Below are 27,485 nucleotides of genomic sequence, written 5' to 3'. Positions count from 1 at the left end.
ATGCATCTCCTCTATAGATCGGAGGGTAAGGATCATCCTATGGAAATGATTTTCGTTGTGGCCCAACAAATGGATGGATTGGATCATCCTATGGAAATGATTTTCTGGGTTTATACGGCCGGCCATCTAAATGAATTGTGCCATTGGTCCCTAGCAAATTTCCTTTTCCATTGGAAAAATATTATTTTCTAACATTTGGTAATTTAGTAATTTAGTAGAAAGAGCATGGACATTATAGTAATTCAAACAGAAGTCTCATGACTTGACTTCACCGCCAAACAAATTAAAAAAAAAAACAAACGCAACCGTTTCCTCTCCTTAACTGGCGTTTGCCTGAAAAAACAAGAAAAAAAGAAAACAAAATTAGGCAGTTCCCACCCATACCAGTTTAAAGAAATACCAAACAAAGCATCCAATCACATTAAGAGGGGTGCCAATTATCCTACAGGGGGTGCGAATTTATTATAACCCTAAACAAAAGACAGTCTAACTCTTCACCTGCTCTCCTTTCAAAAGTAAAAAATAAAAAAAAGGGAAAGCAAAATATCTTCTTCTTCTTCACCTTGGCGTAGACTCCAAGTTCAAAAGAAACCCAAAAAAAAAGAAAAAAAAGAACCCTATTTTTCCTCCTCGAATAACACGCGATTTCTCTTTCTCTGGCAAAAGGTCAGCCTCTCTGGAACTGATCAGAATTTGTTTCTTGATTTTTTTATCTAATTTTCGACCTTTTTTTCAAGTTCAGTTTCATGAGATTTGTCCATCTATTCAGTGTTTTACATTGTTGTTACATGTTTTTGTTTTTTGCTCTTGTATTGATTATCTCTGTTTTTTTATTTTTTTATTTTTTGTACTGGACATTTTGGATCTGGTCTGAGACTGTTTGTTTAGGGTTTGGGATTATAATTTAGGGTTTGTTTGAAGTTAAGGAGTGTTCTTTAAGAGATTAGAGTTTGTATCTGCTTTTGAATTTGTTTGTTTTGGTTATGTTTCGTAATTGAATTTTTTTTTTCTTTTGGCAGTTTTGAGGGATTTTGCAAGAAATGAGGTTTTTTTGAATGGTTTGAGGACTCTAGAAGTGAAGGATTCTGACTGGATGGAGTTTAATATCTGTTAGATTACTCTGTTTTTGGTTGAAATTAGGGATTGGTTGATGATTTATTCAAGGAATGTGGTTTTGAATTGCATATAGAGCGTGGCAATTTAGGGTTTAGGTTGAATTTAATGTTTTAGTCTGTTTGAGAAGTGGCTTTCTTTTCTGATTTCATGTTTTTTTTTGTGGAAAAGGTGGCTTTGAATTGTTAAAATGAGAATTAGTTTTTTTTTTTGAAATATTTTTTGTTTTGCTTCTTAGGTATGTCATATCAGTTGGGGTAGGAGGTAAGGAAGAAGACATAGTGTTGAATTGTTGATTATCTGTTGGGTTACTGTCTTTGGATGGAATTAGGGACCTTAGAGTTGTTTAATGATTTATTCAAGGAATGTGGTTTTGAATTGCATATATACTGTGGAAATTTAGGGTTTAGTTTGAATTTAATGTTTTAGTCTGTTTGAGAAGTGGCTTTCTTGTTGGATTATGCGTGTTTTTGGGGAAAAGGTCGTTTTGAATTGTTAAAATGAGAGCTATTCTTTTGAGATTTTTTTGTTTTGCTTCTTAGGTTTGTGAAATCAGTTGGAGTATGAGGTAAGGAAGAAGAAATAATGTTGAAATCTTTGGAATTTTTTGCAGTTTTGATGATTTCTGCAAGAAATGAGGTTTTGTGAATGGTTTGATGACTTTAGAAGTGAAGGATTTCGACTGGATGGAGTGGATTATCTGTTGGATTAATTTGTTTTTGGTTGGAATTAGGGACCCTAGGGTTGTTTAATGATTTATTCAAGGAATGTGGTTTTGGATTGCATATAGACAGTTGAAATTTAGGGTTTAAGTTGTATTTAATAGTTAAATATAAATGATTAAATAACACCATCTCTAACAGCTTACGCTTTTGAAGGAATTGGTTGTTTCACATGGTATTAGAGCCATTGCTTCATATCAGGTCCTGGGTTCAAAACCCAACTCAAAAAAGAGGGTCCGCAGTCGAGGGGAAATCTTGAATTATAAACGGTTTGTAGAAAATCCGAGAAATACTTCTTAACACGGATCGAACACGATGTGCAACAAAACAACAACAAAACGATGCAGAGAAACACAATCACACAAGAAACACAAGATTTTACGTGGTTCGGCACTGCCTACGTCCACGGGGGAAGATTTTCACTATTTCAGTCTAGGGTTACAAAGTCGCTTCTTCTTGGCCAAGAAAACACAAAGAATAAAAACCTAATCCCGCAACCCTAACATGTGGCTTATATATCAACGCCACTATGTGGAGAAAATTTACCGAAATACCCTTAAGGGAAAACCCAAAACTTAAATTTAGCTTCCGGGGTGCTGCCTCGGAAACCCCGGCCGGGGCGCGCTGCCCCCGGCACCCCCAGCGAACTAACCGCGTAGCTCGACCCGCGTGTGCGTCTCGCACATTAGTCCGTCAGGGTCCTGTAGAATACAAGACATCTGCACAACACGATTAAATAAGGGAAGTGATATATCCACCCCTTTTGATTACTTGGGACACCCAGCAGCAGCAGTGTGCGTGGCAATCAGCCCCATTGAATCCTTCTGACATGAAGTACATCAGCCTCTCTGCAGTCATTGATACACTGCTGCTTGGTGTCTCAAGTAATCAAAAGGCGCAGATATATCACTTCCCTTATTTAACACCATCTCCATAACAGCTGAAGTTTTTGGAGGAATTGGTTGTTTCACATTAGTATTTTAGTCTGTTTGAGAAGTGGTTTTCTTGTTGGATTACACGTTTTTTTTTTTTGTTGTTGTTGGGAAATGGTGGTTTTGAATGGTTAAAATGAGAGATGTTCTTTTGATTTTTTTTTTGTTTTGTTTTGCCTCTTAGGTTTGTGATATCAGTTGGAGTATGAGGCAAGGAAGAAGAAATAGTGTTGAAAACTTTGGAATTTTGGCAGGGTTGTGGGATGAAAGGTTTAGGATGGCTGATGTAGAAAACCTCTATGTTTGATAACTCTTTCTCTGGCCATATCTGTAATTTCAGTAGGATATACTCAGTTTAGATAAATGGAAGTGTACATGCCTTCTATTTTATGCTGCAAGTCGAAGTGGGGTATCTTTTAGGGAAGGTATATTGAGGAGGCCTACCTGAATTTGTTGGGTTCATCAGTAATCTGTTAATGGGTCTTCCTCAATAGAATATTTCTTTTCGCTTATTATCACGCAGTTCACTATTTTCGTAGTATTCTCTCTTGAGAGCTGCATCTCTAAGTCATTCACTTCGTGGTCAAAGTTGCATTCAGCTGTATTGTGTGTGAACTTTCATATTCTGGAATTCATTCACATTTTTGTTGCATTTTTTTTTTATGAAATCCTATTTACTTGGATCCCTTTCCTTGGTTTTGACACTTTAATTCAGCTTTTTTTTTTTTTGGTTTCTCCTTTTGAGGTTATCTAAAATACAAGGCTAATGATTTAGAAAAATACTGTTGTTTGCTTGACTGACATTGCTTTGCTGGTTGTGCAGATAATTTGACTGAAGCCTTTTGTTAAGTACCGAGTCACTCTTGAATGCATTTCATTGAGAGTTGAACGTGGGGTCAAGGGGTGTGCCACTTAAGTCTTTCCCTGTGATTCTTGCTGAACCAATGCTTTTATAGTTGCATTTTCATAGGTTCCACATGAAGAGTTTTGATGTTGAGCTTACTGGCTTGAGTTGCGGTTGGGGAGGTCTAATTGCAAAGCATGGCAGTTTGTTGGGTGCAATAGACTGACAAGTTGAAGTTTCATCTTATTCATCACTTAAGAAATAATTCTTTTTCCCTTAAAGTATCTGACCGTTGAGTTCAATTTTCACTGAAAAAGTTGAATCTTTTGCTCTTAACATGTTTCATTTTGCCCCTTATAATTCCCAGAAATTAGTTAACTTGCTTCAATGGAAAGAAATTCTCAGGAACTCAAATGACGCGCCATTGGCCCAAGTAGTAAATTTGTTTCATACTATATAACGTCACTTGCTCCAGCTCTGAAATTTTGAAGTGAAGCTGCGAGTGTCAAAAAATGAAGAAGTGGTATGGAGGTGTTCTAATTGCATCCTTATTTATTTTGCTGGTTCTAAGGTATGGCGTGATGGACGATCCTCTTGGACAGAGGTCAATTTTAAATCCCTTTTCGTACTATAATACATCAGATCATCTTCATTGGGAGCATGTTGGGGTTTCTTCTGCAGTTCAAAATCCAGAAAGTGACTCTCAAGTAGTTTCAACCAATATATTAGTCTCCAGTCTTTTTACACAAAGAAACCTTTCTAATGAAGAGCTACAATCTTTACAAACATGGAACCGCATGACCCACTTAATTAGTCACGCTGAGGGGTTACCTCAGGCAATAGACTCCATCAAAGAGGCTAGTACTGCATGGGAAAGCCTTATGGTTTCAGTTGAAGAGGAAAGACAACTTGGTTTTTTAAATGAAAGCGTGCGTCAAAAAGTGAAAGAGAAACAATGCCCATATTCTATTCGTGAAATGAATGCTTCTAAACTCGGGGATAGCGGGTATAAGTTACGGATTCCTTGTGGGCTGATTCAGGGTTCGTCTATTACAATTATTGGCAGTCCTGGTGGCCTTCTTGGTAACTTTCGGATTGATTTAACGGGAACACCACTACCAGGGGAACCAGATCCTCCCATTATCTTGCATTACAATGTTCGGCTTCATGGTGATAAGATTACAGAGGATCCTGTGATTGTCCAAAATACGTGGACCATAGCTCATGATTGGGGGGCAGAGTGGCGCTGTCCTGCTCCTGATAGTAATGGGAAAGGTAATTATTCCATTTGCATTTTCTGGTATTTGAAGTGTAGAGGCTCATCTCTTATGGTCTGTTATAAGACGTGTATTTTGCCAATTGTCACTGAAATTTGACCACTTCTGTAATCTTTTAGTTGTCTAGAATTCATGCATGAAAGGTCATTTTTGCTTAAATTATCATTGGAGCTGATTTGATATCTCTTTAGACCATCGGTTGATCTCCGATTTAGCTTTAGCTTGGAGTCGAATTTCATTAGTATTTAATGACTGGCGTCTCTGTTGATGCTTATGATGTATGAATGGTTGGTATCCTTATGCCTTTATTTTCTTTACAGATGCCGTGATTGTGATAAGTTTGCCTTATTTGTTCTTTGTTCTATTTTATCGGTTGATGCGGTCATAATTCGGGAGAGTCTGACTCTGTAGGGCAAAATGCGGATGTGGCGCAACGCGGCCAAGGTAAAAAGGGAGTCACTCCGGGGATTCGATGCGGACGCGGACACGGGGGAATTTTAAAACTATGGATCAAACTATTAATAGTCTTCTGCTCCATATTTTTTCCATAACCAATTAACCATGCCTTCATTTGAACATTTTCCTGAATCCTCTTCGAGAATTTAGATGCATATGATTTAGGTTTTGCCTTTATAAGATACCACAACTTTCCCTTGGTAGTGAGAACAACAACAATGTATCTCACCCAGTGAACTTAGTTAATATAGGTAACATAGATATTAAGGTAATATAAAGGAAGGAGCAGTTCATACTCTAACATGGATTCAGCAGACTTTGTCTCCATCACAACATGCTTGAATCAAAACCTATTACAAAACTGAATAAATATCGCAAAAACAGCTAACATGCAACCGCTGACTATGTCACAAATATCTCCAAATAAATTGCTAACTATCGCGATATTTTGATAAATCGAAAAAATCCCGAAATATTCCCTAGAATTTAAAAAATATTGCGATATTTTCATTTACCGGGATAATATCACGATATTTTTTCGATATTTTATATTTTTCTTAATTTATATATTTTTAAATAATTTTATTTTATCATTTTTTCCGATATAAACCTGAAAAAATAAAAATAAAATTAATATGTCCCGATATTTTCCCTTGCCGAGGAATTCCCGACAACAATATTTGTGATATAGATAGCTAATCACTCTCAAGTCCTTAACACTGCTGGAAGCCACTAATCACCCATTGATTGATGTCACAATTAGAAAACAACAGGAATCCACTTTTACTAACACCACCACCAATAGAGCTTATAAAGTTATAAGATACAAAACAACATACCAAACTTGTCGTCAATCTATAATAATGGCATATGGATTAGAAAATACAGAAACAACACGTTGCCTCTATCTTTCTAACGAGGATCTACATGATTGAAAGAATATGAGGCAAACCTTGTGGTTCGTATGAACCATCACTGACAATAAAATCAGGAAATCCTAAGTTGCGATAAGCACTTAGAGATTTTATTCACTTCATGTTTGTATGGACGGGGAGGATGAGGAAAACAAGAGAATGAAGAAGAATCAAACTTTAGACTGTTAGCTCTGATACCATGTTATAATGTAGGGTTCGATCAAGAAGAAACAAAGAAGAAGAGAGATACAGGAATCTTGAGATAAGACGAGAGTTTCCCTCTCTCTCTCTTTCTATATATATATACATATATATATATATATATATATATATATATATATATAACGTTGACACACACACACACACACACACAGATCCTGAATCAATTCAGCCAACATGTTTGAAGGGGAAGGGAAATTTCCAATTCTTATAAGGAAATTACAGTGCCATTTCTTCTTAATGCATTATTCTATGTATTGTTAAGAGTTATTGCAGAAGAGTTTTTCCTCTAAATTATCTGAAGATCATTAAATTTATAAAATTCTTCTGTTGGTTTAACTTGTCTTGAGGTGGATGGCTTGGCTTTTATTTTCTAAAGATGACTGTCTAAATATTTTCTTTGTTGATCTTTATTTTAGATTATCAATTAAATCAAGAATAAATTGTTTGTTTGAAGTTAAGACGTTGACACACACACACACACACACACACACAGATATATATATATATATATATATATATATATATATATATATATATATATATATATATATATATATATATATATATATATATGAGAAAAGGGTTCCTGCGCTCGAGTGCAGATAGCTATCTGCGCTCGAGTGCTGGAAACAGAGGTGGGGCCGCATTTGGGGGGGGGGGGGGTGATCCTAGGCATTCATTTGGCAGGCCCTATCATGGATGGGGGGTGTACAAAAAATCAGCTCCATTGGACCCTCTTAGAGTGTCCATTTGTGGGGGAGAAAATGGACAGATACTGTTTGTTCAGAAATCTGCCCATTTTCACCCCACAAATGGACACCCTATGGTGATCCAATGGAGCTGATTTTTGGTGGACACCCTATCCATGAAAGGGCCCATCAAATGAATGCTTTGGACCCCCCCCACCCACCCATGTGGCCCACCCCTGTTTCTGTGCTCGAGCGCAGATAAGCTTAGCTGTGCTAGAGTGCAGGAACCCTTTACTCTCTCTCTCTCTCTCTCTCTCTATATATATATATATATATATATATATATATATATATATATATATATTTTTTTTTTTTCTTTTCAACGCCGGAGCTGGAGGAATGCTGTCTATGTGGATATTTTTCCTACATGTGTACCTTTTCTAATCCTACTTGTATTTTCGGCTATGATTTGTGGACATGGACACGGAGTTTCGTACACTGCAAATCCCCAAAATTTAGAAACGGGGACATGGCTAAAATAGAAATTATATATAATCCCGGTTTGTCGATATGTATTTGTGTGTCGAGGTTCCACAAAAACGCGTCCACACGACCACATCAATTCTAACACTCCTAACAGTACATTTAAAAGTGTCCAAAGGAGTGTCGACATGTGTAGACACATGTGTCGTGTCAGACATCGCAGGACACGTCTGTCAGCAATAAATATAAAGTGTCGGCTAAGTCATAGATTTTCAGCATATACAGGTCCTAGAAACCTTTACTTAAAATTTCTAATTATGTGTTTCTTTTGTTTTTAATTGTACTGAAGCTTCGCGCTAATAATCATTTTTAGGAACTTTACTTCAGGATTCCTGTTTTACTTGGTGGTTGTACATGACTATTGTCTCTTGTGATCTTGGATCTTTTAATTTTCTTTTGAAATGAACAAAGAACTTGCCTTTATCTTAGTTTTCTTTTGCTTGCTTTTCTTTAAAATGACAAAAATACTCATCCCTATGCCATGTGGCATGTTGGGATTTGCTCGGTTTACCTCTCAGTGAGCTTGAATCTTTTATCTTAGACTATTAGTGTTGACATATCGAAAAGAGTCTTTTATTTGATTTTCTTTGTTTGTTTGTATCCTATCTTTCTATTTTCAGTTTACTTGTTGAGACCCATCTTCAATTGATTCAATTACCGTCTCTTATATCCGTATCTGTAAACTTTTCTCCTTTCAGTTGACGACTTGGATCAGTGCAACCCACTGGTTGGTAAAGATGATAAGAGGTTGTTTCCTAGTAGTAAATATTCTAATGGCTCGAGAAGGCCTCCACTGTCACAAGAAGGTGCTTCACCAAGACGGTATTTTCCTTTTAAGCAAGGCTATCTGTCTGTTGCCACTCTACGGGTGGGAGAGGAAGGGATACAAATGACAGTTGATGGAAAGCATATAACTTCTTTTGCTTACCGCGAGGTAATCACTCTACCCAGAGAGGAATTATATAATGCTTTACTAAAGCTAAAAAACAATTAGAAATTATACAGGTGGACTCCATTATTAAACGATCCCTACCATTTATCTAGTGGGCCCAGTCTGAAACAACCAACTACTCGAAATGCTTAAACCGTTGGAGATGGCATTATTTAATCTCTTATACTTTAACACTCCCCTTCACGTGTGGCCCCTCTTTTTAGGGTTGGCCTACAAGTGGCACCTCTTTTTGTTCTAGCCATTACATGTGGATTTTTATTATCAAGGAGTTTTGAACCCAGGACTTTTGCTCTGATGTTATGTGTAACAAACAATTACTCCAAAAGCTTAAGCTGTTGGAGATGGCATTATTTAATCTCTTATACTTTAACACCTAGGACTATGGTCCATGCCACAACAGTCTTTCCCGTTGGATGATCCTTGCCATTTAATTGGTGGAATTCTGGGCCACAAATTGAATGGTCACCATGATTTGAAAGGGGAGATTTTTTGGTTACGTCTCTACTGTGGTGAGTTTGAATTTTGTTTGGATCAACAAGCAAGGGACCACACCTGTATAGTGTGGTGCTTTGAGCAATACACTTTAGTGTCCTGCTCTCTGGTGTGTTGCTTTGAGCAATACACTTTAGTGTCCTGCTCTATAGTGTGGTGCTTTGAGCAATACACTTTAGTGTCCTGCTTTGAGCAAGACACATTTTTGTTGGTACTGGCATTATATAATTCCTTTACATCGAAACCTTTTTCTTCCTTAGTTTGCCCTTCATTTAGAAAATCAATGCCTTTTCATTCTAACTTTTCTTTTTTACTGGTATTTTTCCAGAGTTTGGAGCCATGGTTTGTTAGTGAAGTAAGGATCTCGGGGGACCTAAAGCTTATTTCTGTTCTGGCTAGTGGTTTACCCACATCAGAGGATTTAGAACATGTCATTGATTTAGAAGCACTTAAGTCAGCTCCTCTACCCGCTCACAAACCGTTGGATCTTTTCATTGGTGTATTTTCTACGGCAAACAATTTCAAGCGCCGGATGGCAGTTCGGAGAACGTGGATGCAATATGATGCTGTGCGGTCTGGAGTTGTTGCAGTTCGTTTCTTTGTCGGGCTGGTGAGAACATAGCATATAGTGCTTGATGTATTTATGGTGATTTCTAGTTTGTGAGTGAGTATTTATCTTTGTGAAACAACCAATTACTCCAAAAGCTTAGGCCGTTGGAGATGGTGTTATTTACTCTTTTATGCTTTAACACTCCCCCTCACGTGTGAACCCTCTTTTGAGTGGGCCCTTACATGCGGATTTTTAATATCAAGGAGTTTTGAACCTAGGGCAATTGCTTTGATACAATGTGAAACGACCAATTAGTCTCAAATATCGTTCTCGGGGATTTCTCGGTAAGGGAAAATCTCGAGATAGTTTTTTTTTTTTTTTTTTTTTTTTCGGGTGTATATTGGGAAGAAAACGATAAAATTAAATTATTTAAAGTTATATAAAAATATATAAATAAGGAAAAAATATAAAATATCACAAAAATATCGTGATATTAACGCGGCAAATGAAAATATCGATATATGTTTTGAATTCTCGGGAGTTGTTTTATTAAAATATGTTAAACAACCAGCTACTCCAAAAGCTTAAGCTGTTTGAGAAAGGCTTTTTTAATCTTTTATACTTTAACACTCCCCATCACGCGTGGCCCCTCCTTTTAGGGTTGGCCTACACGTGGCACATGTGGGCCCCTCTTCTGGGTTTGGCCATTGCATGTCGATTTTGCTATCAAGGACGTACCCAGGGATTTGCTCTGATTCCATGTGAAACAACCAGCTACTCCAAAAGCTTAAGCTGTTGCAGAAAGGCGTTTTTAATCTTATATTCTTCATCAAAATATATCGATAAAATCTCTATATTTTGAAAATATCAGAGATATTTGTGACATGGTGTGATATTGAACAGCATAAAAATGAAATGGTGAATGAGGAGCTTTGGAATGAGGCACGCACATATGGAGATACTCAGCTGATGCCATTTGTTGACTACTACAGTCTCATCACCTGGAAGACTATTGCCATTTGCATCTATGGGGTAAATTTGTTAACTCTTTTCCTGAAACTGGAAGATTTTTTTTCATCACTTTGGATATGTCTGGCAGGCAGGATTATTTTTTCATGATAAATCGCCGTCTCCAAGTGGCGAGAGAGGGGTAGGGCAATGGGAGAAGGAGAGAGATTTGAGACGACACGATTGAGATGAGCCTGAAAAGTGGCTAAAAATAAGGAAAAAGTCAATACTATTTTGAGTAGAGTTTTTTGTTCCTGATTTTAACTTATCATTTGGAGACACTAGTTTCCTATTTCTTGTTTCCTGATTTTTAGCCACTTCACTCTCATCTCCACTTGGAGACACCGATTTATCATGAAAAAAAAATTCATGGTGGCCAAACATTCCCTTTGTGTTTCACTCTTTTCAAATTATGTTTGTTATTTACTTTAACAGACGGAGGTTGTTTCGGCTAAATTCGTGATGAAAACGGATGATGATGCATTTGTGCGTGTGGATGAGGTGCTGGCTTCTTTAAATAGGGTAAATGTGACACGTGGACTGTTGTATGGTCTTATAAACTCAGACTCTCAACCTCATCGAAATACCGACAGCAAATGGTACATAAGCCCAGAGGTAATAGGATTTCTTCCATCTGTGTCTGCAATTTCCTATATCAATTCTTGGACAGACCAAATTACAATCCACTGTTATAGTAGTGGGCATGAGTAACATGGGTTCTTTGGGATAGCTCGAACCCAAGACCTATATTTAGTAGGGGTATTTGAATTACCCACCTATAATATTTCTAATTTGCAAAAGCTCACCCATAGTATTAGTTTTTTGGAATTCATGGCCAAGTTTTGAAGTATTTTTTTCGAAAACTGACCTGCTGTTCTGATTTTAAATGGACCGGTGTTTGGCATACCCATTTGTGTTGAAAAAAGACTAAAATGCCCTTCAAAATAAAAAAGAAAATCTCGGGACTAGGATGATCAGTCTATTGTTTTTTTTTTTTGTTTCGTATTGAAAATTGACATATTTCATTAATATTAAGGTAGCAATTGGGACCAGTAGTCCCCTCCTGCATTACAAAATATTAAGGTGGACTGTACCGACATGCCGGTACTAGTCCAAGAGAGAGAAACAAAACAGCATACAGATGTCTATATAGTGTTCAACCACTAACTAGGTCTTCCAATCATTCACTTCTTGTACCAAAAAAACCCAACCTAACGTTCCCCAAGAGGTCCCATCCCTGCAATTATTACCTCCAAAAATCTCGTTAAACTTCCTTGCCATCTTTACATTTTCTCCATCCAGTTAGAATTACTGAGTAATTAACTTCGAGACATACTATTAAGAGTAATATGTCACAAGGTTTAGTATCCCTGACTTTCCTTTCCATTTTTCCTTTTCAAACTAACATTGGCCTCCCCTACCAAGAGGTTCTTCTGTTCTTAAACAGGGGCACCTCTCCCCTTCTTATCTGATAATTGAAATTGTAGATGATTCGTATTTAGCCTAATCCATAAAATTATTTCGACAGGGAGTTCATTTTAACTTAGGGTCCCTTAATCCTGGTTTCCTTGGTCTCGACCAATCTCCTCGATTCTTTTCTCCCTTTCCTTGCCATCCCTTTCTTGTATGGCACAACACATTTCTCTAGTTTTGTCCATATTTTCATTATAAGACATTCCGAGAACATCCCCTATTCTTAAAAAATAACTAAATTGTTCTGGGTATTGAGGTTCAGGGGACCTTAAAATGTCACTGAGGCGTCGGCTTTTTCCTTTGGTGTCCCCATCCGGTCCACACACTTCCTTAACGGTGGGGACAATATCCAGGGCTAGGGTTCCAGTCTATTGTTTTTTCAAAACATCTTTCTTGTTATTATTATTTTTTTAAATTTAAACAAGCTGCTTGACTTAATATTTGGTCAAACTTGACTTGGCTGGCGTGGGTTGAGTACTGAATTCAAACTTCGATTCAATAAAAACTTTGGTTTATTGAACCCCTTACTTGGACAAATTTTTTTAACTCCCAAGATTGACTTGGATGAGTTGAAGTTTAGATGAGTACTGGATTACAAATATTGTTTCATGGAGCATCTCATCTTTTTGAGCTTTACTAAAAAATGGGAAAGTATTTCAAACATTGCTGAGAGCCATGTTGGATCATAACAGCATCTTGCTGGAGTTTAAAAACTTTCTGATCAACTCAAAAGATGAGGCATGAACAATTTTTATATATAATATTAAAATTAGAGATACCGATCTAATGCTTTCAGCGCCAAATCCAGGTCTCTAAACATTCTGCTAGACCATGTCACACTATGGGTTTATAACACAGCCTTGTCCAGATATGGAATAACTTTCTGATCATCTCAAAATTTGAGTGAATTGAATTTACTCATTTTGTCCAAACTCGGAGTATCTGTTCTAAACTGTGGTTTTGTGAGAATCAGAAATTTGACAATTGAATTGGCTGTTTTTTTTCTAGTAAACTTTGACTTGTCATTGACTTGGCCAAGTAGGGTCTGTACACGAACCTTGTGACTACGATGATTAGAGTGGCTCTTTTTAGTTTTCTTCTTTTATTTTTATTCTTTGCTCCTATGGTTATCTAAATGTGCTTCTCTTTTTTTGTGAAGGAATGGCCTGAAAACAATTACCCCCCTTGGGCACACGGACCTGGTTATGTAGTGTCTCAAGACATTGCAAAGATGGTGTACAGACAACACAAAAAAGGGCGCTTAAAGGTGCATTCTTCTCTTCTTTCGTTATGATTTAACATTCCATATCTTTCTAAAATGCACAGTTCTTAATGTGCACACCTTACTTTTGTGTTCTCATGTGTGCACCAAAATATGGGTTGACACATGCAAACGAACTTGCATTTTTACCTGCATGATATGCTTCAAAGCAGTATTGCCAGAGACTCTGCCGTGTTTCCATATGGGAATGAATCAAAGTAGGATGTGTTCATGGTTTTAAATTTCATCCGAAACAGAAATATTTAAGCCAAAATTTCGGATTTCCACCCTGACTGAAACGATATTCTCATGGAATCTTTTTTTACAGGATTTCGCCGAAATTTCACCAAAAATTTTCCGAAATTCTGAAATTTCCTTTTTACAAGACTTCCACTGAAATTTTAGAGAAACCAAGATTTTTTCCATTAAATTTACATGATTTTTGTCTAAATTTCCACCGAAGCCGAAATATTTCAATTTCCATTGTGGCCGAAACCAAAATCTAAAACCTTGGATCTGTTAAATGCTGACATGGTGTTGGGGCAGATGTTCAAGTTGGAGGATGTGGCGATGGGCATATGGATAGCGGATATGAAGAAGGGAGGGTTGGGCATTCGCTACGTAAATGAGGAAAGGGTCCACAACGCGGGGTGCAAAGACGGGTTTGTGGTTGCTCACTACCAAGGGCCGAGGGAGATGCTCTGCCTCTGGCAGAAGCTCCAAGATGGTCAGGGGGCCAAATGTTGTGGTGATTAAAGCTGTCTGAGAGAGTGGGGGAGGATGCTTCTACAGGGGTTTGGGTAGGACTGCAATCTAATCAGGGTTTTAGGATGGTATTAAATCTGGGTTTTATCGATTTCACTGACTTAGTTTTTCCAGGGAAGTGACTATATGGTTTACAATGAGTGTTTTGGGATTTCAAATGAGGTTTGTGAAAGAAAATATGGCTAACTAGGGTTTTAGGTTAGGGCTTGGGTTGAAACCAGTTCAACTTTTAGCAGTTGTACAACCCAACCTGAGCCATGTTGTACCCTTACTTGTAGCTATAGGGGTTTTAAGGAGATAAATATGACTGACTAGAGGTTTTAGTTTAGGGTGGTAGGAAGTTCTGTGGGTCTAACATCATATATTGAGAGGGAGGTGTACTGTATGTAGAGAGGAAGACTCTATATGAAGTAGAGGGGGTATGATTTTAAATGAGGGTGCTGTAGGAAGATGGTATATTCTATTCATTTCACCACGTTTTCTTTTAATGTAAGCTTTGATTACATTTATTTCTCTTTTGAAATTTGGGTGGCCACCTGAGATTTTTTTTACGACCTTACATGTGTAAACTTCCCTCTAGCTACTTAAATGTCTTATATTATGTTTATTTTATACTAATGGAAATTAAATAAATGGAAAAACCTAAGTTGTCATGCCCAGGCTCCAAGGCTACTGAACACCTTATAAACATGAACTCCGAGGTATTTCCGTGAGTCTTGAAATGGATTGGGATGGAGGAAAAATGCTGTTAAAACACCAATGGGTTGTGGATTAGCAGCAGAAGTTAGATATGGGTTGTGAGCTCATAATCAAGATATTGGGGTTAGACTCTCAATTGATTTGTAACCTTTCAAGCACTATCAATATATGTTTGAACCCTCTTTATTTGTAGGACTACATCCCTTGAAATTGTTAGAGGAAAATACTTCCAAAACGGGAATTCGATTGGAAAATAAACACAAATGTGAAATTGGACCAACGATTTTGTCATTTGCAGTGTTTTGCCCATGTGTTTCGTCTTTATTTTCCAAACGAGATGTTGATAACGAATAAGTATCAATGATACTTCAATTAATAATCAAATACTCAAATAACACTCATCTTGCACCATCCCCAACTACTAACCTAAGCATGGTGGGAATTAAAAACACCAGTTTCCCTTTCAGGAAGCCATGCATCCAATGCCATAACGAGTGTTGGGGAACACAAGAAACAGACCACTACATATTACACCCACCATTAGAGGGAAACTCTCCATAACTTCCTCCATCTCTTCCGCATGCCCTGGAAACAGGCAATTTGTCACCCGATGATCAGAAAAGGCGATTGCCACGAACACCATCACCGACATCGCCGCATGCACAAAATCCACAAACCCGACTCGGAACCGATCGTCCTTCGGTACCTCCACTCCGAGGCCCGATTTGAAGACCGCCAATCCCCTCGGCGTCACAAACCCGTAGTAGACCTGTTGAAGTATAAATGATTTAGGTGTAAATAGCTTTGATCTCATAGTCTGTATCCTTATTCTTGTGACAGGGTTAGTATTTTGTATGCTAATTGTAATATCATTCTCATTCTAATAAAACGGTAGGTGTAAATAGCTGTTACACATGGTATCAGAGCTATTGTCTCACAGCAGGTCGTGGGTTCAAACCCAACAACTCCTTGATATTAAGGCCATGTCTCTCGAAGCCATTTTTTTTTTTTTTTCCATGATAAATTAGTGTCTCCAAGCCGTGACAGATGGTGGGGAGGGTGTGAGAGGGAAAGAGATTTGGGAGGACACGATTGAGATGAGGGTGAGAAGTGACTAAAAATCAGGAAAACAGTGATCTTATTATGAGTGGAAAGTGGAGACACTAGTTTTTCACGAAGGAAGAGGGATATTATAGATAAGAGAGGGGCTGAGAGAGGAGAGGGCAAAGCCTGAAAAACCAGGAAACAAAAACTCAACTTAAAAGTCTGATGGGCTTTTTCCTGACTTTTTAGCCACATCTCACCCTCAACTAATCGGTGTCCTCTCAAATCTCTCATTCTTCCATCTGCCCTACTGCTGCTCTCTTAACACTTGGAGACACTAATTTATCATGAAAAGAAATCCATGTGTACGGTCTACCCAAAAAAAAAAAGGTGGAGCCCCACATGAAGGCGAGTGTTAAGTATAAATGATTAGAGAGTGACTGGTTGTTTAACAATACCTTCCCATCCGGGCCTTTAAAACTATCCGTGAAATGGAAGAAGAAACATGACAAGGCGCATAAGCCTAAAAGGACATGGATCATCATAGTATTCACCGGGGAGCACTCGCCGGTGCCGGAGACCGATGGGAGGAGCATCTCAAAGGTGAGTAGGGTGCCCGTGGGAAGAAAATTCACTAGCATTGATGTCTTGGAGAGGGTTTTTTGGACTCCTTTTGCCATTGCCTTCCTTTTTCGGCCTGTTGCCGGGGCCGACAATGGAGAAGATGGGAACGAGGAGGGCTCGCTCTGGAGATCATATAATTTGATTGGAATTCCATCGGTTTGGTCCATGTTCTGGCAAGATTCCGATCAGCCACAAACATGGAGATGATGGGTTCTGAGGGTAATGGGTTGAAAGAGTTCGTTTGTTGTTGGTAGGTGTTGTCTTATAGAGGGGCTTTGGTTCGGTTTTTTTTATTATCAGATTTTGAATTTGAATTTTTTAGTCTAACGGTTAGTAACTGATAGCCGTTCCGAACCTTGGGGATTAGTTATAAAAAAGGCACAAGTGATACTAATAATCTTTAGAAAAATCTTGGGCCCCACCTCTGCCTCATTTACGTGTCAGATCCGTTGATATGAATAGCTAAACAGATGATTTTTTTTTTGGGAAATGTATTTTGACGAGGGCACTCTTCACTTTAGTAAAAGTACGGTATGGCCCGTACCATAGGATGATCCAAACCGTCTATTAGATGGGTCACAGCCTAAAGAGGTTGTGCCTCAAAAATTATTTCCATAGGTTGATCCTAACCCTCCGATCTATAGAGGGTTAGCATCAACCCTCTAACATTCAGATAGGAGGGTTAGGATCAACCTATGGAAATGATTTTTGGGACATAACCTATTTAGGCTGTGGCTCATCTAATGGTGGATCATCCTATGGTGCGGGCCATTTCGTACTTTTAATAAAGTGAGGAGTGCCCTCATCAAAATACAGTAGTGCTGATAACATTTCCCTTAACGCATGAATATTTGTTTGGCATCTGACCAAGACTATGCGGGTCGCTTCATAACGTTCTACACGATCAACGGTCCTGATCTCACATACATGCCCTTATATGCTTCCAATATAACCCAAAAATTGACTTTTTTTATAACATCGAATGGAAAAGTGGCTTTGGTGTAGTCGTTCACCTTGAAATAAAAGAGGGGAAATGATATATTCATCCCCTTTTCTTTCCCGAGCCACCCTTGTAGTGAAAAAATTATAGTCATAAATACACTAGAGGGGTTGATCCAGGGAAGAAAAGGGGGTTACTATATCACTTCCCAAAAAGAGTATTTGAAAGTAAGGAAATGTAGGGCTAATCTGGGTACCCAAACGCTAGAGGTCCCACATTGGCAACAGATGGCCCCTCCCTTCACTCTCATGATGTACAGGATTTAGTATGTCATACCTTATCAATTATCAATTGAGTAGTACAGGATTTAACACATTATAAGAAAAAAATTGCAAACAATAGAAAAGAAGGTCATTAAAATGCTTATTATAAAGCTTCATAATAGATCATAACATTGATATCTTTTTCCTGGCAGCACAAAAATGACCTATTAGAAAATGATTAAAAAGCTAATGAACTGAAATCAAACTAACATAATCACTTAAAGCACGACAAATATAGAGCTTGCACTTATTTCAAACATATCATTTATCTTCCAAAGATTGGTTTCAAGCTCCAAACACTTCTAATTTTCTACTCCTCGAGGTGAAGATTGAAGATATTCAGATCATCGTGAGGGTTGCAATAGTGCCTGAGATCCTTGCAAATGCACAGAGGAGGCTGGGACCGTGTACACTGGCAACGGTTGCATGACTCGAAACAACGAGGTCCTTTATCGTTGCATCGGCACACCGGAGAAGAAGATCCATGAGAAGACTTACAAGAACAGTCATTACACCATTTCACCCTTGGAGCTGAAAAATATAAAGAAAAATAAAGGGTAAGAGTTTTTGCCATCATAATCAAAATAGTTAATTACTTAATTGAGAACTCTTCTTCTCTGGCCAACTCACATGATTGGGCCCACCAATATTCTATGGTATAATATTGGGAAATGATATATATCTACCCTTTTTTCTTCCTTGTGCCACCTCCAAAAGTGTAGTCGTAATTCGTAAACACACTAAAGGAGGCTGGCCTAGGGAAGAAAAATGGGTAAATATATCACTTCCCAGAATTTTTCATGGTTGCAAAAGATGACCTTAAGCTTTTCTTCTTTCTACATAAAAAAAATGGGCCTAAGACAAATTTTAGGTCCATTTTTAAGTGGAGAAATGGTCCTAAAACAGATTTTAAGCCCATTTTTAAGCTGAAAATGGGCAAAAAATTTGTTCTACGTCCATTTTACGTAGAAAGCAACAGAGCTTATGGACAAATCATGTTGGATTTTGTCTCTTCTATGGAATTGATATTTACACCCCTTCTCCCCCTCGAGAGAGAGAGAGAGAGAGAGAGAGAGAGAGAGAGAGAGAGAGAGAGAGAGAGAGAGAACCATCCATTGATTCATCAAACTGGGCTTCAATAGTCAATGAAGAAGTAAAGAAGGCCACCACTAACACCAAAAACATCAAACTGAAAGTTCTGATCTCCATCTTTCTTAACAAAAACAAGAACTTCACTCACTCTTTTCTAAGCTTCTCACCTCTCTCACTCCTTATCTTTTCTTTCCTACTAATCTCCTTCACTCTAACTCCTTTTTATAGATTTTTACTCATACACTTTAACGCCTTTACGTAACAGATAGCAATGATCTCGGTATTAAATATTTGACTTTGTCTCAGTATAAAATATTATCAATATTTTATTACTTCAAATAAAGAATATGGGAAATGATACTATAAGAAGCCTTACAATGAGAGAAGTATGAGACACCTGATCTGGGCCTACCCAGATTAGATTAGCATCATCCGGACCATTCGATCATTTTGTAGCCCATATCCTGAAGTGACTGATCGGATGATCTCAATTCTTCATCAATAACGTGGGGCCATCGATGAAGGATATAAGATCACGCTTTCAGCATGTGGGTGTGCCCAAGTTAACTTTCTTATACACTTCTCATATTAAGAGCTTCTCACAGTATCATTCCTCTTGAAATATAATTCTGTTGTTATGTAAATAAATTTCTGCTCCATACGGATTCATTTGTTATTAGTTCCTATTTATTAGGGTTTTAGTTATCTTTTTTTGGTGAAAGCAATAATACAAGCGGTGCTTATGTGTGTGAGCATGATCCGGACCGTTCATTTTGGGGTCCACTAAGTAGATTTGCAACCAACAAACTCAATTTCTCAAGTGACCATAACCATTCGATCAGATCACTTTGAAGTGGATCCGGGCCTACACAGATTAGACTAGCATCATCGATCAGGACCATTCATTTTGTAGTCCATATCCCGAAGTGAGTGATCCGATGATCGTAACTCTTCAATGACATCCAAATTCTATGGTCCAAAGATCAAAATGTTCGAATGAATTGAGTGATCATTTCATCTATAGCATTCAAAATGTGGGTGGGCCCAAGTTAGCCTTCTCATGCACATCTCATATTAAGAGCTTCTCACAGTATCATTCCTTCATAAGTACGATTCTGTTGTTTTTTTAATTAGTTCCTGCTCTTTACGGATTCATTGGTTATTAGTTCCTATTTATTAGGGTTTTAGTTATCTTCCTTTTGCCAAAACAATACTACAAGATGTGCTTACCTGAGCATGATCGGGACCGTTCATCTTGGGGTCCACTAACGAGATTTGTATCCTACATACTCAATTTCTGAAGTGGCCTTAGCCGTTGGATCGGATGACTTTGATGTAGATCATTTTTCTTATGTTCCTTATTTTTGTGGGTTTTAGCTGATTTTTCACCGCAAAATAAAAATTTACAGTAAATATGTTGGATTTCATAAATTCGATCAACAACCAATGTCAAAATTCCGACTAAATGGAGCTCTTAGAGTAGGTATTATTTTATCATTTATACTTCATGAATACCCATATGGATGTTACGGTCCTGAGTGGGGGCCCGCTTAGGTATGGAATTTGGGTGGGACCCAGCCTGGTATGGGACAAGTTTAAAGGGTCTTGCCTAACGGGTTCAGCATTGGAGCTTTTGGCGTTAATGTAAGGTACCTAATAATCATCCACCAAAAAATGAATTTTGTGGGACTGAGTAGGCCGCCACAGTGGATATTATACAATGTTTGATTCTTTTTTCTCCTTTTCAAGCAAATAATTGGAAAAATATGGTACAATTTTGATTTAGTGAAAATAGAGGATTATTTTAAGGCTCTATTTTTTTGCAGGTAAAATGGATGCAAAAAATAAAATAAAATTACGCATATTTTTCACTTAAAAATGAGCATAAAATTTGTTTCACGCCAAGAACTTTTGCAAGATGAAGAACAGAAGATAATAATATGATATTGAAACAAAAGATGATCCTAGCCCTTCAATCTATAGTGGTTTCCATAATTAAAAAAGCATAAAGGAGGAGGGTAGGATTGAAATTATGTGGCTTTAATGCGTGCCTTTGTTAAAAAACATAAAAGAGGGGGTAGGATTGAAAATATTTGGGTTGAATGGGTGCCTTTGTTAAAAAAGTCAAAAAATATAGGTTGATCCAAGCCGTCCATGTGATGGAACACAACATCAATTGGTTGTGCCTGTAAAATCATTTCCATAGGTTGATCGTAGCCCTCCAATCGATAGAGGTTTCCATAATTGTTGTTCCTCTTCAGGTGCCCAGAATCCGTCAATATTTTGCAAGTGTCCTGGTAATAGAAAGTAGTTCTTCCGTCATTGTCATATGTTTTTACCTCTTATTGGTAGTTTTTCCCCGTAATTGTCATAGACAGTTACCCTGTGTTGGTACTTTTCGTATCTAGATTACAATTTTACCCTCATTTCTCATAGAGTTCGATGTTAGATATCAGCAAAGGGGTTAATGGTAAAAGAGTAATGCTTACGTGATATATTTCGGGTGAAATAAAATGTCTATTTTACCCTCATAGATAGTATGTACAGATATGTGGGGAGTGCAAAAAGGGTAAAAATCATCCACACTGACGTGTTAAATGGACTATAATTCTCCAATTTCTCTTCTGCTATATATTAAAAAAAGTTCAAAAATATGAAAATACTCAAAACAATGGGAGTGGTAAACTTTCAACTTGTGTACATTGATAATTGAAACAGATGACAGTATGTCACATCTGCTGGACTTTGGCTCCCCATGTCCGCGTCTAACAAGACACGCCTATTTACATGTCATTGCTTCTCAAGGATCAGATTTCCTTTTCCATTGAAAAGGATGTTCAACAACAAATTACTCGAAAAACTTAGCTTTTGGAGTTGGTAATTTCACATGGTATCAGAGCATTTGCCTCATAGCAGGTCCTGGGGTCTAAACCCAACAACTCCTTGATATTTAAAATTCACATGTGACCCATCTTTTTGAAGTTAGCCATGGTTTTTTAATATCAAGAAGTTGTTGGGTTTTGAACCCAGGACCTCTCATGTGGCAATAGCTCTCATACCATGTCAAACAACCAAAGACTCCGAAAGCTCAAGCTGTTAGAGTTTGTGATGTTTAATCTTTTGTACTTCAACTCACCTCATGTGTGGTCCCTTTTGTTGTTGGCCTCTCTATTGTGTCGGCAGAACAAATGATTTTTTTAAGAGCAAGGTTGCCTTTCTCACATGGATGTATTTGAGAATGCTGAGTTTATATAAAGAATGACACTAGATGTCAGAATCTAAGACAAATCAGATGGCTCCATCAATTTACATGTTTTTTTAAGGATTTAAATAATATATGTTTTCTTCTACTCTGTCTAGTTTTCTAGCAAAAAAATAATCTTTATTGCTTTCTCATGCATGTGCTTTGTGCTGTAATTATTTTCCCAAGGTGTCTTGTGTATTTGGCATCACCTAAGACTCCCTTGTAAAGGATAAGATGTTTATCTTCTTATTTATTTGTGCCTTAAATGTGCAAGTCAGATGTACTTTTAATTGATAATTAAGCTAGATTAGTAAGAAATTAGTGCATGTTTGGATCAAATGTAGTCAAAATTGGAAAACCCAATCCTCTTTAAACTATAAAATATATTTGCATCTCTATTGATACGTGGGTAGAACTTTCAAACTACAATAGGTCCATATAGTCCATATAACAGTATGAAAACCAGTCTCTGATAACTGGTAGCCTATGTTATATAAAGCACAGTACCTTCTGATATGTCCTGACAAAAATATGGAGGAAACCCATTGGTAGACTACTGACTTAATCTGAATTCCAACAATTTAAGTCTAGTTCTCGCCAACCTGAATGAACTTCGCATTGATACTGACTGTTTAGATCAAGCTCCTTTGATGGCTTGAACTTTTTCAACAGATTAATTATCTGAAATTTCTTGATGGATTGTTTTCTTGCTTGCTGGTTGCTCGACAGTTGTGTCATCATACATGGGGCTGCAACTTCTTTTCCCACCCATGACCTGATCAGTCAAGCTGTTCTTGTTTAGGACAATTTTATTTGTATTGTAATCCACTGATAATGGCATAGGAATTTTGTTAGGTTCAATGGTTTCTTCACTCTGATTATAAGCTGTGTTCATCATTAAAGTTTCTACTTTTTCACCACTTCGCTCTGAGCTTTCACAAGAGAATAGGCAGTTGTCTGTGGAGCAATCAGTAAGCTGGGTTTGATGAAGAAAAGAGTTTCCAATTTCTTCCCTTGTTTCTCTAAGGTTATGTTTGACAATTCTGTTAGTTCAGACAACCAAGAGCTCAGACATTCGACGTCAACCACAGGGTGCAATTCCAAAAATTCCGCTTTTGTAGCTTCCATTCCCAAATTAGATGAATTGTAGACAGAAAGTGTTTCCTCTGCTTTCTTTAATATTGACTGTAAATACTTTCCTTGGATTTGGAGCTGCAAGTGTTTCTGCACCTAGATCAAGTGCAAAACATGAAGACTAGACCTGGCAAAAAGTGACACGGACCCGCAGGCCGGCCAGCCCGTAATTTAGGGGTCTGGTCTGGGTCACTAGTTAGTGACCCATTTGAAATTTGACCCGGCCCGTACAGGTCACATCAAAACTGGGCCGGGCCGGGTGGACCTGCGCGTGCCTGTAAAATCCCAAATGATTTAAATTTTATAGGGTGTAAGCCCCTATTGTTCCGTATTTTTCAGAAAGTACTGTAGGACCACATCATAGGATGATCTAAACCGTCCATGTGATGGAGCACAACTTAAATAGGTTGTGCCCCAAAAATCATTTCCATAGGATGATCTAAACCGTCCACTTGATGGAACACGACTTAAATAGGTTGTGCCCCAAAAATCATTCCCATAAGATGATCCTAGCCATAGATCGGAGGCCTAGGATCATCCTATGGAAATGATTTTGTGGGGCACAACCTATTTACGTATGGCCCATCACATGAATTGTTTGGATCATCCTATTTTAGCGTGGGAATAAAAACAGGAAAAAAAAAAAACCGGGTGACCCGAGTGGTCCACCTGGCCCGTATAGGTGGGGCCGGGTCCACCAATTAGTGACCCGTAAAATTCCGAGTCATTTTTTGACCCGGACCGTACGGGTGGGTGAAACCCCCACCCGTTTGCCGGGTCTAATGAAGACCCTTTGGGTCTTTGCTTTTCTTATATAATGTAAATGAAAAAGGAGGGAGATGATGACAATCAAGATTGAGAGTGCAAGTCCTTTGGCAAACCACGTGGTATGACGAGCACTCAAAGAACTGGTGAATGATGGCCACCCCACCCAAGAGCGCTTATGTCATATGAGAACTCATGGATGGAAGCAATCCATATTTGTGCAATCTTGTGGGTGAAGAGAGGGTAAGGATTGAGTTTAATCTCTTTGTAATCCTTGTATTATTTTTAAATATGGAACAGCGTATCTCACTAATTGTTGTGCGCTCGGGGGTGCTAAGCGTAAATATTCGTTGATACGAGTCAGGGTTGTGCTAATGTGGGCCAACATAGTGGAATGTTGGTCTAGCGTGGCCTAGGTATGCTGCAATCAGGCTCCTGGGTATGCTGTTGTCAGGCTCCTTTGGGCTGAGGTCGGTTTGGCCCTGAGACTTCTCCTTGGATTGGTAGTTGTTAGTGGACCCTAGAGCTTTCATTTTATCTACTTACTATATAAATGGAATATCATTCTTGTTAGTGGACCCTAGAGCTTTCATTTTATCTACTTAGTGGTGGTGGGGGAGGGGGTTCCTTCAGCATCATCCTGGAATCTCCTTGTTTTGGAATATATTAAAGCAAGAAAGTAGTTGGACTTGGAAGTACAACAGCAGGTTAAAGGAAAAGGTACTTCCATTGATCATCTGCTCTCTGTTTTCAATCATTTTGCAGTTAAAAAATGATTCAAAGTCCCCTCCCAAAATAATGATTCAAATCCTTCTAATATTGATTGGAAAGTAGAACTTTCATTGAGACGACAAGAACTTGAAAAACCATTGGCTGGGAAGACTTGAATCTGATAAAACAACCAACAGGCTCCATTAACATGTACTACATGCAAAATTGCCACAAAAGAAATGAATTTTCTAAGTCAAGTGCTGATATCAAAGTAATTTTAATTATTCATGGTTCCTAGAATTCTCCTCCTCCAATCAAATAGGAGAGTGAAAAGGCTCTAGCTTAAGCTGCAGGTCTTTTCATTTAAACCTTTCACCTTTCAATCATTAAAACAGTGTTTCAAAATGAGGATGCAGGCCAAAGCGTGGCCGAAGAAAATCCTAGTCAAATCAGCCAACTCAGCAGGACATGGTCAAGTACTTGATCGGCGAGGCTGAGTACTCAGTTGATGCAGCCATAACTCGGGAGAGTCAAATGTGTTTTATTGACTTTGTAGGGGAAAATGTAAAACATGGCCAAGACCAAGGTAAAAGGGAGTTGACTCGGGGGAGTCCACGATGATGTGGAGGAGTTTTGAAACTATACATTAAAAGTTTATCAATGAAGCAAATGAAATGAATGCATGGAACATTAAGAAAGCACTTTGATGATCCATCTTTAAATTTTGATTTGGGGGAGTAAAATTCAGGAAGGAAACCCGGTTTGGTTTTGTTGTTGGCCATTGTTAAACTACCTTCCTTTACTTCATTTAGATGCGGGTTACAGTCCAAAGCAGCTACAGCCTCTCCCTTTGGAATATATTTCTTAAGCTTATTTGCTGAATTTTGAAACCTTATAGAAAGAGTAAGTCACATGTGTATAATCATGCTAGCAGGAAGCCTAGAATCACAGGCTATGGAGGAACTTTTATCATTTTCAGAAAAAAAGGGTGGTGGCATGTTTAAGAGACATACCTAAAGCCTGTTTGTTTTGCATTTTGAGAATCGAGTGTGACTCATTTAAGATTCTGACAACCAATTGTCACTCCAATGCCGATTATTTGACACCAATTGTTACTCCAATGCCGATTATCTGACTCAAAATTATGTTTTATTTTGAGTCCAATAATCAGTATTAGTCATAATCGATTATCCGAATCTTAATTAAACAAACAGAGCCTAAATATTGCACTGAAAACTAAATGTAAATTTTACTCCAATAATCAGTTTTGGACTCACATCGAACACAAGCATGAAAGAGAGAGAGAGAGAGGGGGGGAGAGGGAAATGATATCTGCACAACCTTCCCTTTGATATTTGAAGTCATTAATCTTATCTTTTATTATTTAAAGAGCTGTCAAAAAAAGGTTATTCCTGTTCCCAAAAAGCTCTCCCAAGACAATTAGAAATTAAAAGACAGCTGGGTTTGTGCAGCTATTAAAACATGGTTGTTCTGATATCATTTCCTCATATTTATTTCACCCCTTTTTGTCGTAGGTAAGCTGGGATTCAACATTCGACTTCCTGGTTGGAGAACAAAGTCTTGACCACTGAGCTAAGTCCCTCAATGGTCTTCTCTCATGTCGTCACTCATTGAAGGCGTAGAGGAGAGTCTGCAAAATTGGAAAACCAAACCGAAGAGCAAACTGCCCCCTCTTCTTATGGATCTCTCCCCAAGAGAAAAACCCACATCCATTTTCTCTCCTATTTCATAAGGTATATAAGATACTTTGTATGGTTTGGTTTTACTGTAAGCCTAAGACCCCCCCCCCCCCCCCCCCCCCCCCCCCCCCCTCTCTCTCTCTCTCTCTCTCTCTCTCTCTCTAACTAGGAGATAAAAATCGACCTCACCACTTGTTTGGGAAACAAGAAACAAACCCAACAATATCTACCTTAGCTTGTTCTTCAGCTACATTGAAGAATTTGAAGTTGGCATCTCCACCTGCTATTACTGGAAACTATCATTGGCCTTTGAAGAACCAACTAACAGACATTGAGCCAGTCTAGTTACAACTCCACCTGACTTGATCAACATGATCAATGCATATGTTAAGTTGCCCCGAGTCAACTCAAGTAGTCAACTCTGGAGAGAGATCTCGATCCATCAATTCCTAACACAGAAACTAACACCTCACGATCATCTTCCACCTGGAAACTTGTCACATTTGTCTCATCTCCAACTTCGAAAGTGACCATACACAAGCTATTGTCATTTTGAGAACCCCATTTCCAGCTGCCCATCTTGATTAGATGAAAATTTTTAGAAGCTGTAACATTATTTCGATTCTAAGAAAAATGCATAAACAGCATTTGGTCACACCAAAATCATGAAGCAACAGTACTAGGAAAAGGGTGCACCCTTTTCATAGAAAATTAATGCGATCTGATTGACTAGAAAATACTCTTAATTGACAAAAGGAGGACTATCTTGGGAAAAACCACCACAAAAAGAGAATAATTCCGCTAACAACATACAGATGACCTATTTCATCTCATAAAATAAACCATGCTGCCTCCTCCAGCAGAAAAGAATGATTCTCAGACTCCACAGTTCTCACAAAGGAAATTTCAAGTATTTTGTTTTTGGTAGGTAAGCTGGGATCGAACCTCTCCGACCTCTAGGTTGGAAAGCAAAGCCTTTACCGTCAAGCTAGAGGC

General features: G+C 38.1%; 2 protein-coding genes and 1 long non-coding RNA gene across 3 annotated transcripts; 1 reads left to right on the top strand and 2 right to left on the bottom strand.

Moving 5' to 3' along the window:
• Nucleotides 1-395: 395 nt before the first annotated feature.
• Nucleotides 396-14,866, top strand: LOC143885810 (beta-1,3-galactosyltransferase GALT1-like). The gene is made up of 8 exons (XM_077389869.1): nucleotides 396-666; nucleotides 3,591-4,886; nucleotides 8,411-8,646; nucleotides 9,485-9,766; nucleotides 10,610-10,738; nucleotides 11,150-11,329; nucleotides 13,347-13,454; nucleotides 13,995-14,866. The coding sequence occupies exons 2-8, from the start codon at nucleotides 4,124-4,126 to the stop codon at nucleotides 14,202-14,204; spliced, it is 1,908 nt and encodes a 635-aa protein (XP_077245984.1). The 5' UTR covers nucleotides 396-666; nucleotides 3,591-4,123; the 3' UTR covers nucleotides 14,205-14,866.
• Nucleotides 14,867-15,255: 389 nt separating this feature from the next.
• Nucleotides 15,256-16,950, bottom strand: LOC143885812 (protein DMP9-like). The gene is made up of 2 exons (XM_077389870.1): nucleotides 16,415-16,950; nucleotides 15,256-15,681 (listed from the first exon to the last, which is right to left on the bottom strand). The coding sequence occupies exons 1-2, from the start codon at nucleotides 16,745-16,747 to the stop codon at nucleotides 15,376-15,378; spliced, it is 639 nt and encodes a 212-aa protein (XP_077245985.1). The 5' UTR covers nucleotides 16,748-16,950; the 3' UTR covers nucleotides 15,256-15,375.
• Nucleotides 16,951-17,921: 971 nt separating this feature from the next.
• Nucleotides 17,922-19,164, bottom strand: LOC143885787 (uncharacterized). Its single transcript, XR_013253590.1, has 2 exons — nucleotides 18,953-19,164; nucleotides 17,922-18,374 (listed from the first exon to the last, which is right to left on the bottom strand). It is a non-coding gene; the product is annotated as an uncharacterized LOC143885787 (long non-coding RNA).
• Nucleotides 19,165-27,485: the final 8,321 nt, after the last annotated feature.

This window comes from Tasmannia lanceolata, unplaced genomic scaffold, assembly GCF_043159265.1.
Source record: "Tasmannia lanceolata isolate RefF3 unplaced genomic scaffold, GAP_Taslan_0.1 ptg000009l, whole genome shotgun sequence".
In the NCBI taxonomy this organism is placed as follows: Eukaryota; Viridiplantae; Streptophyta; class Magnoliopsida; order Canellales; family Winteraceae; genus Tasmannia; species Tasmannia lanceolata.
This window is presented reverse-complemented; position numbering and strand designations above follow the sequence as displayed.

Coding starts and splice junctions, on each gene's coding strand:
- LOC143885810 (XM_077389869.1), top strand. CDS start 4,124: ATGAAGAAGTGGTATGGAGGTGTTCTAATTGCATCCTTATTTATTTTG. Junction 4,887..8,410: donor TCCTGATAGTAATGGGAAAG/GTAATTATTCCA, acceptor TTCTCCTTTCAG/TTGACGACTTGGATCAGTGC. Junction 10,739..11,149: donor TTGCCATTTGCATCTATGGG/GTAAATTTGTTA, acceptor TTACTTTAACAG/ACGGAGGTTGTTTCGGCTAA.
- LOC143885812 (XM_077389870.1), bottom strand. CDS start 16,747: ATGGACCAAACCGATGGAATTCCAATCAAATTATATGATCTCCAGAGC. Junction 15,682..16,414: donor TTAAAGGCCCGGATGGGAAG/GTATTGTTAAAC, acceptor ATACTTCAACAG/GTCTACTACGGGTTTGTGAC.